Consider the following 13,226-nt stretch of genomic DNA (forward strand, 5'->3'; position numbering starts at 1 on the left):
GATAAAGAACTGTCTCTTTTTTTTCTTTTTATATCCAGAGTGTACATATGTACATTGTTCTTATGATTTATATTTTTATTTTATTTTTTGAAAATATATAGAACTTTTAGAATTGCCCCTAAATTATACAAATAGATATAAATGATAATTTTTATAAATGTTTGCACCATTAATATAATGCATGAATTATATTTATATTTATTTCGTATCGTTAGACAGAATAATCGTTTCAGAATGTCATCTAAAAAAACCGTTCGTTGAATTCTTGAAGAATTTAATTCCTTGAATCATCTTAGGGATATTTAATATTTCTTGCTTCGTTGGTATAATTCTTACGAATTGCTTGATAACCTAATCCCTTCACCTTTTTTTATTCTGCCTTTATTTTTGTGCGTATTTATCTATCTACCTACCTATATAAAAATATACTTACTTCAATAAAATAAAATAAGTGCTGCTTAGGAATAACTTAGGTGAGATGGAACAAATTAGGTGAAAAATAAACTTTTTCAATTGCTTAGAAACATGAAAAACAAATTATCGTGGTATTAGTTGGAAGCTGCTGAAGAAAAAACCGTTTGCGGGTTGCAGGCAAAAATTACAGAAAGTGTAGAAAATGTTTCATAGGTAATCCACACTTCAAGGATAAATTCTTGTACGAAATAACAGAGTGTGATATTTCCGTCATTTTTATGTAATGATTAGGCACCTTTTCCGAAAATTTAACTTGCGCATACGTCAAAAACAGTCTCCACTTTAGTTCAAAATTATATAAAAATGTATTTATAATTCTATAATTATATAATTTAACAGAACCGTATTTTCCAGCGTATAACGCCTCTATAATGGTAACACGGTTTGTAACGCGCCTCTATAATTTCAAGCTACACTTTTTAATTCTTAGGTATATTCGCCGTGTAACGCGCACACAATTCTTCATAAGAAACCTAAAAGATATATGTTCAATACTCTTATCTTTTGAGGTCACTTATTCCGACATTTGTCCTATCCTTTCGAACAATGGTAAACCGCACTGGCAAGCGATAAGAGGAGCAATATATGTATGGGTTAAATGCTTTAAGTAGTAAATATTCTTGCAGAGCGTAAATTGTATTCAATGCAGATGTCTAAAACAATGCTATTGTAGAGGACCTCCAACCTGAATGAATTGGTGGAATTATTTTGGATTTATTATTTATTATTCGTGGAATAATTTTGAAGTGAAAATCAAAGGCTTTAGTAAATCGTATTTGCTAAAGTTGAAATAGTGATCTACTGCTCTTTTTAGTAGTAAGTATGAATCCCGCGAAAAGAAACAATCACAGCGCTGGTTTCAAATGCAAAGCCACTCATTTTGCGAGAGAAAATGGAAATCTGCTGCAGCAAGGATGTTTGGTGTTGGTGAAAAATGGAACGGATAATGATTATTTATTTATGGATCAAAATAACAATAAACGTGGAGATGAAACCAAATTTAATAATACGCCAGACGATATGACTTAAGACGAACATGACGAATTTTTAATGTTATCCGATAATGAAAATGTTTAATTTCATAAGGTATGTCATTTCTTTTAAATAAGCATTCTGTTGCATGTAAAAAATCTAATTTTTCTTATGTTTCAGCCGTCATAATTATATCCGGCATATGACGCGCACCCGGAAATTTCGGTCCTATTTTTCTGCATTAAAAGTTAGTCGCCGGAATATACGGTACTTGTTTTATTGAATATACATCCTGTTCATAAAATTCAGTATATGGCCTTTATTTTCGCAACTCTGGTCATAGACGTGTACAATTGCGAAAATGTTTTAAATGGTACACCTTGCACAAACAAAAAGTAAGACAGTTCTATATGTGACGTTCTACTGGGCCGATTGACGAAATTTAATTTGCGTTTTTCATATCACGAAAGCACGACTTAGGATATTTATTACATTTATATATATCCTTGTTCTAAAATAGGTAATCTGATACAAAACCGGACTTTTTTTTTATTTTTTTTTTCATGTTTCGATTCTACAACTCAAATTACGCCGAAATATTAAATTCGTAATATTTGATGAAAATTATATTTTTCTTCTAATTTTTTATAAACCTATAAAATTATTTTAAATTATATTAACCTATTTTGCTTTCCCTTTTCTTCAATGTGCACGAGGGGAAAAAACGATCCATCGATCATTCTTTCAAATCATTTTAACAAAGTGAGGAAAGCACATTTGGCGTTGCTCATAAACAAATATGCCAGATTTCAAAACGCGCCAATATAAAAATTCACGAATATCTTGGGAAATTTTGAATAAAAACTCTTAAATGTTTCGAGGCATGCCTAGAAATTTAAAGTGATGTTAAAATTTTTATTGACTACAATTTAGAAATTTTTTGTAAAAATTTCTAAAAATTATTAAAAAATAAAAGTTTAAAAAAATTAGGTAATATCTGCGAATTTTATTTGGATATCTCGAACTGTGAAAGAAGGAATGAAGTAAGTTTAACAAAAAAAAATATTAGTAATTGCATACCAAATTCAAATATTAATAATTACATACCAAATTCAATTAAGATTGAGAAGCAAACATTTTAAAAGCTACTTTTTTTAAAACTATTATTATGATTTTTAAAGAACTTGGCAGTTTGTCATAATTTGTGTCGTAGCATCGAAATATGGAAAACAAATTGGTATGTCATTTCAGAGAAAGTTCGATTTTGTGTTAAATTCTTATGTTAAAACAATGTATAAATCTAATATATATTTCGCGCTTTCTACACATGAAAAACGCAAGTTGAATTTCGTCAATCACACTGTCCTCCCACACACTTTTTTTTTTTTCGGTGAAAGGCGTATATTTAAAAAAAAAATTTCCTACTCTTAAGTGCTAAAATTCAGAAAGGGCACTATTAAATTGTAATGTATATGTCATAGTGTATTCATTAATTATTTAATTTTTGACTGAATAAATAACTTTTGTTTTTCATTTTAGGTACAAGAACATCCTATCTCGCCCCTGACGATTAGTTACGTAATTTTCGTGGGTTCCATCCTTTCGCTGGCATCCTTATCAGTCTCCCTCTTCATATTCTGCTACTTCAAGTAAGTAGGTAGAACACCTTTAGTGATAAACTGTTTGACAAAAATATTAAAATTTGTCCTGCACGTGAGTGTGATTATGGTCATTGTGCGCAATCTGCCGCCGTGAAGATAAGTTTGCATCTATACCACAGTTGTTCCTTAGTTAGTAGGATGTAACTATATTTCACTTGTGTGTATTACTTTTCTTATAACAGAGAATATCGCTTAAATGGAAATGATGCTCTCAATTGTTAAAGTAATTGATGTAAGAAAAATAAACCTTAAGGCCTTCCACCTGCAATAAAACAAACATTTTATTTTAATTATGCAACTAAAGCCTCACAGAATATTACTTAGTTGGAACTTACGTATTACCGCAACGACCTAAGCAGAAACCGGTAAATTTTAAGAACACGCCAAATTCTGGCAACCATGCTCGTAACATTCCTTCAACTTTAATAAGCAACTTCGCCATTTTCCTGTACGTTCTTTTAGTTGCATTCTAATTGTTTTTATAAATAATCACATATAAATAATCATTACATTTTTTTTTCTTCTTAAATTCAGATTTAAAGTATATGTTTAAAGGATTTGTTTTCAGTGCAAGAAACTACAGTGACATTTTTGCAATAATACAGTATTTTCTAGTAAACTCACTAAAGGAAATAATAAATTTGTATCTTTTCCTAAAGGGATGGATCGCTATGAAATTTACATCAGATTAAAGAAAAAATAAACTCGGTTGTAAACTACTTTATTGGTCGATTTTCGGGATTAATACTTAGAGAAAATATACAGAGTGATCAAGCAATAAGCCCTGATTTCAAAATTAAATATCTCTACAACAAAGATCGATAGAATTATACGGTAAACTGTACGTTCATTAGCAAAACTGTAAAAATGGTGTACAAAAGTTTAGAAAATTTAGTTACGAAAATCGTTAACAGATGGCGCTCTGCGCTGAAAAGAGTGAAAAAAAATTAAAAAAGTGAAGCAGCCTTTGATATCAAAATACAATTTTTTCAACATGGTCACCGTTCGAAACAATGAGGTGGCGAACAATGAAATTTGACATCACGTCTTGCAATGTCTCAACGGAAATGGAATCACATGCAACACCAATCAACGATTCAAGCTCATCTAGAATAGCAGGATTGTTTCGATAGACAGTGTCTTTTAATGCGCCCCACAGAAAGAAGTCACAAGGACTCAGAGCGGGAGAATATGGAGGCCAAGCTATTCCTGTGTCAGTAAATTGCGGATAATCTAACGCAATTACTCTAATCCCAAAGTATTCATGAAGAAAGCGAAAAACTTTATCTGTTCGATGTGGTCGAGCCCCATCTTGCATGAACGAGTCGATACCTGGTTGGTCCTCCAACGCTAGTTGAGTGCTGACAAATTGTTCTAAAACTGTAACGTAACATTCAGTAGTTATCGTTTCTCGTACGAAAAAGGGTTCGATAATGCCCCTGGCGCATACCGTAGCCCATGCAGTAACATTAGGCGAATGCAGTGCTTTTTTTTCACACGAATGAGAATTTTCGTAACCTCAAAATCTCCAGTTTTTTTTATTAACGATTCCATTCAAATGAAAATGTGCCTCATCTGTGAACCAAATGCAGCTCACATGAAATCTGTCGTTGTCGACCATTGTTGGAATCTGATTCCCAAAGACAGCCCTTTGTTGGGCAGCTTTCATGGGTATGCCCTTTGGATTTTTGTATGGAAACAGCCGTAGGCTATTTTTTAATACTTTTTGCGTGCTCGTGTACTTCAAACCTGTCTTTGACGCAATCCGTCGGATGCTTTTCCTAGGATTTTACTGAACAATTCCATAAACTTTGGCTGCATTTTCAAGAGTGACTACAGTTTGCCTAGGCCCAACATCAGCCACGCTGCCAGTCCGTTCGAATTTCGCGAAGAGCATGCGAGTGGGTATCGCATCGGGTTCAACTGGAACATTGAATCGGTTTTGAAAACTGCGACGTGTTGCCTTAGGACTGTGTTCTAATCGGTGAAATTCCAGAACCAAAGAAAACATGTTGTTCAATGGAATACATTATTTCACTTTCTACGCTAGCCTTTTTTCACTAGCCAACAGTCGTACTGATCACTTTCGAATTAGAAGCCCATTTTTAAAGGCTATTGATAGGTCATTGCGATTAGAGCGCCATCTGTTAACGACTTTCATAACTAAATTTTCTAAACTTTTCTACACCATTTTTACAGTTTTGCTAATAAACGTACAGTTTACCGCATAATTCTATCGATCTTTGTTGTAGAGATATTTAATTTTGAAATCAGGGCTTATTCGCTGATCACCCTGTATATAAATAATGTTATATATGTAGGTAATAAATCACTTTTAGCAGTCAAAAGTCATCCTTCTTTTTTCCGCTAAACTAAAAAATCGCTAAACTGCTCCAAGATGGTTACGCTAATATGTAAGTACTGCTTACGTTTTTCTCCCTACTCTTAACTCCAGCCATTCTTAAGTCCATAAAGACGTTACGCAAAACACCGTCCATATTAATTCGCGAATGGACAAATTGGATATTTATTGAAGTGAAAAATATGGTACCCGAAATTTTTCGTGATTACTGTACTTCCTTTACTTACAAGCAAATTAAAAACGTAAAAGTAGGTATATTTCTAAAACTGAATTTTATCAACGCTTCTCGTATCGGTATAGTTAGTATTCTTGGATAAGATTTTCTTCCTGCCCAATTTTGGATATATGCTTCCTGCCCAATTTAGGGTATTTGGGTCTATATTACCTACATTAAAAAATATAGACAAAAATTAGTCTGGAAATGGAGAAATTTACAGTTAGAGCACTTTTTTATCCTTAAAATTAATTTTTGAGAAATTTGTTTTTTTTTAGCCGAGGTGTTGAATATATATAATAGGGATGATAAGGTAATATCAATTATTCTGGTTATGAAAATTATTCGGTTTTGAAAACTGCGACGTGTTGCCTTAGGACCGTGTTCAAATCGGTGAAATTCCAGAACCAAAAAAACATGTTGTTAAATGGAATACATTATTTCACTTTCTACGCTAGCCTTTTTTCACTAGCCAACAGTTTTGAGTTGCGTTATTTCAAGATGTTATTGTAGAAGGCATAGGCACTGGGCACGTGATTCCTAACCAAGATGTTGATTGGTTAGAGCAAGAAAAGCTTGTATTGCCATAATTGCGATATTTTAAAATAATTGTACAACTATATACATAACAGACGCTTGGAATTATATACTAATATTCTCAGTTAGCGTACAAAATTAATATAATGAAGATGCTGATAATATAGAATTAATGAAAAATAAAAAACTTCATTATATGGACGTGGCTGCTGACAGCCAATACAAATGCAGTAAATAAAGTAAAATCTTGGCTAAATAACTCTTATACTTCAATAAAAGTTCAAAGTTCATAAATTTGAAGTAAAATCTTGGCTAAATAATAAAACGAAATAATGATGAATATTTACAGTTGAATATTTACAGAAGTCACCACCGAACATTGGGATGAATTGTTCGGGGCCGTTTATAAGTTTGATCAATGAGACAGTCGTAGTTGCCTATATTTTGTATGATATTTGAAGGATAGTATTGCATTTTATTGTAAAATTTGTATACTGGATTTAAGAATTTCTTCATCAATGGTGTTGATTTTTAAGTCTCTACGTAAGACTTCGTTTCTGACGAACCAGGGGGCACCCAGCATGGTCCTAATAATTTTATTTTGGATAACTTGGAGTTGGTTTCTATTTGTACGAGCAGCTGCTGCCCAGACAGGTGATCCGTACAGCATGACTGGCCTAATAAGTTGCAAATAAATAATTCTTTTAGTGTTGATGCTGAGTTTGGAATGACTGTTGATGATAGAATAAACACTCATGAAAGCCTGCATTGTTTTATTTTTTGTAGCTTGGAGGTGATCTTTAAAATTAAGCTTGTAGTCGAGGTAGATTCCGAGATATTTAACAGTGTATTCTCTATTTACAGGTTGATTATTTATGTAAAGTTGTTCACAGACCGGTGTTCTTGTGGTTCTTCTGAATATTATATTGTTACTTTTCTGTGGATTTATTTTAACTTTCCATTTTTACAGCCAGTCAAGGATATTATCGACAGCATTTTGTAGCTTGTGCTGAGCATGTTGAGGGTTGATAGAAATTGAAAACATTGCTGTATCATCAACATATTGTGCAAGCTCGGGGCCTGGGTAGCTAGAAAAGACGTTTGTATAGATTATATATAAATACGGGGCCAAATTTCCTCCTTGAGAGACGCTAGCTTTTATTCTTCTTTTTGTAGAATAATCTTCGTTAATGCGTACTTGAAAGTATCTGTTTTGCAGGTAGTTGTGAATGATATTGATTAATGCAACAGGAAAGTTGTAGTTGATGAGCTTAAAGATGAGGCCTGTGTGCCAGACTTTATCAAACGCTTTCTCCATATCGAGGAAAAGAGCGGCTACTGTTTCCTTTTTATTAAAGGCTTCACCGATCTTCTCAACGATGCAGGAAACTTGATGAATATTTGAGTAGTTTTTCTTAAACCAAAATTGGAAAGGAGAGATGATATTATGATCTTAAGCATATTGCTGGAGTCGTTTTTGAATGATTTTTTCGAAAAGTTTTGAGATAGCCGGCAGGAGGGAGATGGGCCTATAGCTAGAGGTTAATTTTTTATCCTTTCCTGGTTTTTTGAGGATGATTATGGTAGCAAGTTTCCAGGCATTTGGAATATAATTTTTTCTTAGACATGCGTCGAAAAGGTTGACTAAGTAAATAATTGCTTTTTTAGGGAGATTTTGTATTGCAGTATTTGAGATTTTATCGTATCCACTGGCTTTTTGAGGATTAAGCTGCTTAATGATGAATGAAACTTCTGATGGAGTAGTAGGAGGATTTGCTGTGCTCCTATTGGTATTGAGAAAATTTTGCACTTGCTCTTTTATGTTGTTGTCTTCTGGATGCGTAATATTATTAATAGTGAATTGTTCCTCGTAAACATCTGCGAATTCGTTAGCAATATCTGCAGGATGATGAATAATATTACTATTGCTTTCAATGGGGCCAATTTTTTCATTATTACTTCTTAATTTCTTAGCAAGTTTCCAGATGGAATGATCAGTATGGGATAGGCTTTCAACATAGTCATTCCAGCTATCATTTTTATAATCAAAACAGAGCTTTTTGACCTTATAATAAGCTCTTTTGTAATTGATGTGATCTGTCTGATCACGAGTTCTTTGCCAAATTTTTCTGAGCCTGTTTTTTATTCTAATTTCTTCGATAATATGATTTGAAAGCGAATAATCTTTTTTGGATGAATTTCTGGTGGATTGGTTGATGGAATCTAAAATTTTAATGCTGAGATGGCTAGTGGCTTTATCAATTAAATCAGGAGTAGTCATATTTGCAGTAGTTGAGATATTGTTATTTAAAATATATTTGAAATCCGTCCAGTTAACTTTGGTAGGCTGTGGAGGCATATAGTGTATGACATTAAATAGAGTAAACATAATTGGGTTATGATCAGAATCCAGCTCAGTGATGTTGTAGAGAGAAGAAGTGTGTCAGTCTTGCCTTATCAGGCAAGAAAAAAATTAAACGATTCATAAAATCGTAAACTGAAAGAACTTTACTAAAGAAATATTTTCTACAGAAATCGTTTAAAGAGAAGAAGTATTATGGATATCGCCATAGACATTTCTCAGATTCAATCAAAATCTTGTCTGAAGTGTGAAGTGGTGAGAGTAATATCGGTGTTGATATCAAAAGCTAGTTTCAAGCAAACACACAAAATATTTGCTTTTTTAAGTAAGGAAATGAACCTACATAAAGGAGTATCTTCTCTTCTTTTCAACTCAGATGGCCACTCTAAAGTGCTTTGCCGTACTGAAATAATCCAACTGTGACCTGGGCTATCAAGTTCACTTAGCTGGACTATTAGTACTCCCTGCCTCTTAGAACTGGTAGATAAATATTATTGAGAGTTTAGTTCGCTTTGTATGGAACTACTCATTTACTAAACTACATTTCGTGTGAGACTGTCGAGACCCGGCTCAGTAAGGAACTGCGAATTCGAAAGGAGTGTTAAGTAAACATTTTTATTAAAACTTCAAACTTAACAACCACAGAGATAGTGCTCACACCACAATCTGTGTAATTACGAGATCTAAACTAGCAGAAAATTATTAACGTAAAGTATTTAACACTCGAATTTTACGAAGAAAATCACTATCAGACTTTCCATTAGACTATTACACGGCTGACAAAAGGCTGAAACCAAACTTCGTAATTCAATCAACTTGGCAAGGAGTACACCACTGAGGGTGTCTGGGAAGTCCCTGTACATCGAGGTTTTAGTACCACGCAGAATAATATGAGTGTAGTGTGTGAGATGTGTATTATTTTTACTAATAGTTATTTTAATTTAATTGCCTTTTCTGCCATTTCTTCGTTTTCTCGCGGTATTTACAAATAATCCGTTGGATGTACGAGGTGTGACACAGAAAAAACCGAGATTGGTCCAGTAAATAATTGTTCTTACAGAATCGGTTCTCCGTGACATTATCACCTTCAAAGTAGTTCCCTTCAGCATTCACACACTTCTGCATTCGGTGCTGCCATTGCTGGTACCAGTTCTGGAACGAGGTTTTTGAAGGGCCCTTCAGGAGATTCTGCCTTTCTGCCTAAACCTCTTCAGGAGGTAAGATGGGGTCTCTTAAAGCAAGATTTAACTTTAGGAAATAAAAAAAGTCGCATGGAGCCAGATGAATACGGAAGATGCCCCATTACGATAATTTTTTTGCTTGTCAGAAACCGCTTGACACATAGACCGCGTGAGCAAGTACATTGTCCTGGTGCAACAGCATCCGCAAGTGGGGCCTTTTTCCCTAATTTTTTCACGAAGTCCTTTTAATAGTACAGTGCAGTGTTGATTAACAGTCTGACCACTAGGAACCCATTTAATCATTACAATTCCATTAATGTCGAAGAAGAGAATTACCATTGCTTTGATTTTGACATGCGTGCTTTGTCCCTTTTTCCTGAAAACCGCTTATGCCATCCAAACACATGTGCACGAGACAAAGTTTCATCTCCATTAGCCTCGGTTAACATTTGAAATGTTTCCTCCCTGGCTGAATTCTTAAGTTTCACAGGAAAACTGATGTTGATTCGCTGTTCGATTTTTACATTAGGCATTTTTCCGGCAGAATGCAGTTGCACGTGTTCACTCAATGACGCAGTACCCCAATTGGCGTGATCCGTTAAGTCAAAACTGGCCGCATGGATAGAGGAGGTGTGCGGCATGACGTCAACAAAACAGTTGTTGTCAACTCTTTTTTTAAGCTACATACTTAGTCTTTTTGTGTGTGTGTGTCATGCTTCGTATAATTTGTTACATGTATGTGCTGAGTCATAGTATTGCCGATACCATTAGGCATTTTATTTCGGCGTAAAACCTCTACAGCGCAGGACGGAACCAAAATACGTTTATGTAAAGAAAGAAAGCTTCCGTAGAAGTATGTAAACCAATTTTGACTACTGTGTCGCTATATCGCGGAGAAAAAACTTCTTCTGGCCAGGTCCCGCAGCCAAAGTGCCCAGTGTACAGGAAACTGAGGAATACGGTACAAAATCAAAGAACGTATAAGATTCTTTCTTTGACGAAACATAATTTAAACTCGGAAATGAATAATCCATTAATAATTTAACTTCAGGATTATTAATGGGATCAGTGATTCTATTTACGTCGAGATGGCAGGGGGAAAATGGTGTTAGAAATTTGAGTTCTTGACAAACGTGACTTCGACACCGGCTCGAGAACTAATTTTTCACGTACCCCAAAATATATTAAGGCTGGATCATTTAGGGAATGTGCAAAAAGGTAATAAGGTTGGATTGATAGCCTCTGTATACTAAACTTCGAACATATTTTTTTCCATTGCGGTTTGACGGAGCCTCTTCTGATTTGGAGAAGCTTTTGTTCTTAACATACATGTTCTTTTCTGAAACTTTGCTTCTCTCGATTGCTAGCTGGGCGTGCTTCCAATTACACTACGAATGCACGCGGGAAGGAGGAAAAAAACACCTCACATTCTTCTCCGTTGAAAGGGCGGTTGGGGAGGAAAAGAAGTTGCTAAATTCTGGTGGTGACGAATTATCACTCACTACATTTTAGTTCGGGTGCCACTGGTAGAGCGCTTTAGAATTTTTTAAGCAGGAATCATTCAGAATCAGCGATATTCTTTGCCGCCGCAATTCCAGCTCCGGAATTTTCTATCGCTAGCTAGATATGCTTTCCAGTTACACCACGAACTCAAGCAGTAAGAAGGAAGAAAATAACTTACAGTATGTATTAAATACACCATCATTGCTTTCTTTGATGCTTAGCCCAGGGGTGAGCGGACCTCTCGGAACCGTACATGTCATGCACGTTTTGCTTTAAAACCTGTTCGAATGAACAAAACGATTCATACAAGTCTCGCGTTTTGTGATTCTGTGGAAGTGCTATATATTATTTGACATACACTCAAAACAGAAAATGAATTTATCGCTAAAGCGTCATTGAAATCGATAAAGAATCCGTGTTAACTCATTCACTAAATGATATCAGAACTTCTGTCTGTTACTTTAACCTCATAAATAAGAGGACGATAAACCAAAAGCTGAGCACACTGGAAATAACAAGTCGGCGAGTATATGATAATGCATCGGTAATTTATTTTAAGAAAAAAAATTTAACACTTGTTTGTGATTCTTTGATATGCACTGAACCGTCTGGAGTACAATTGTAATGTGATAAAATTTCTTTTCGAAAGTGGTATGCAAATAAGTTGGAGACGCGATCAATGGTCAATATAGCAATCAATAAGATTTAAATATTAAAAATTTTCAGCTCTGGCTTGCACTTTTTATAAATCATCTGATGTGGACACCACATGAGACTTCTTTGCACGCCCCATTAAATCATATCTATTTTTTGCTGCCATTCCTTTAATCTTTTTTCATCGAATTTCACTAGAGAAATGCAAAGTAGCTTCATTAAAACATGTAAAACACAGAAAATCAAAAAATCAGATACAGTTAAAAACAGTTAAAAAATAATTTTTAGAATTAGAATTTCTACGCAAGAACAAAGAATTTGGCCATGGGGCAGAAAGACAAAATTTACAGTGTACAAAACTAAGAACTAACTTTTGGCTCCACTAAGCTAAAAGACATTGAATATGATGCACCAATTGATTTAATTCACTATTCTGCTAAGATTTTGCAACTAAACAAATGGCGGCCTCTTTACAGTAGCACCACTTAAACTTTTAAATTGATTTTGTTAATAATTCTATAATGATTGCATGCAGATTAACTTAAGGCATAAAAACCTTAATCAGAACATAAGAACAACATAATTCAATCATTTTAAAACAAAAAATGCACAGTTTACCTACATATAAGGATAAAAAATCTGAGCTCACTGAGCTGGGCAACAAAGTGGGAATGTATACACATTCTATCTATATATATCTATCTATATATATATTTATACACCTTTGGTGCAGCCAATTATTACGGAAAAGAAAGGTTCACAACTGCATGTTATAGCTGTCCCATATCAAAATATTAGTGTTCTACGGCTACTCTTTTTTGAGTTATACGAGATACATATATACGTATCTACCTGCGTATGCACAGACTTCACGAAAAAAATCTTTTCTGAATCCATTTTAAATCAATTTTACAATCCGTTTTGGAAAAAAAGAGTCCTTTATTCTGTACGTACGTACAGATCTGAGGCAAAAACATCGTTCAAATGGATTCGAGAGCGTCCAATATGGATATTTTCGTTGAAATATGATACCCGAAATTTTTCGCTGTTACAATACTTCCTTTACTTTGAACAAGGGAGTAAAAACCGAAATTTAGTCTTTTACTTTGAAATTTCATGTTTCTTATGAAACTTTTATAAGAGTATATTTAAAAGACAAAATATGTAAATAGGTTATTGTTGCTGAAGTCTTAAATAATACGAATGTATTCGACAAATATTTCGTTTAAGTAGCAAATTTAACTGATTGTTCTGTCAGTGATGATATTACGTTCGTGCGAGATTCTGAAAATTATCAAACTAAATA

The 13,226-nt window shown here is 34.1% G+C and overlaps 1 protein-coding gene across 2 annotated transcripts in view; it reads left to right on the forward strand.

The window, feature by feature from the left end:
* LOC118194085 (PDF receptor-like) overlaps positions 1–13,226 on the forward strand; it is a 583,685-nt gene that overhangs the window by 497,426 nt on the left and 73,033 nt on the right. For both annotated transcript variants that reach the window (XM_085813435.1, XM_085813434.1), the window contains exon 4: positions 2,986–3,095. In XM_085813435.1, coding sequence (XP_085669561.1) covers positions 2,986–3,095 — 110 coding nt within the window. The remainder of the gene's footprint in view (positions 1–2,985; positions 3,096–13,226) is intronic.

Source organism: Stegodyphus dumicola, chromosome 3, assembly GCF_044657685.1.
Source record: "Stegodyphus dumicola isolate Sdum_Otavi_A_Nest chromosome 3, ASM4465768v1".
Classification (NCBI taxonomy): Eukaryota; Metazoa; Arthropoda; class Arachnida; order Araneae; family Eresidae; genus Stegodyphus; species Stegodyphus dumicola.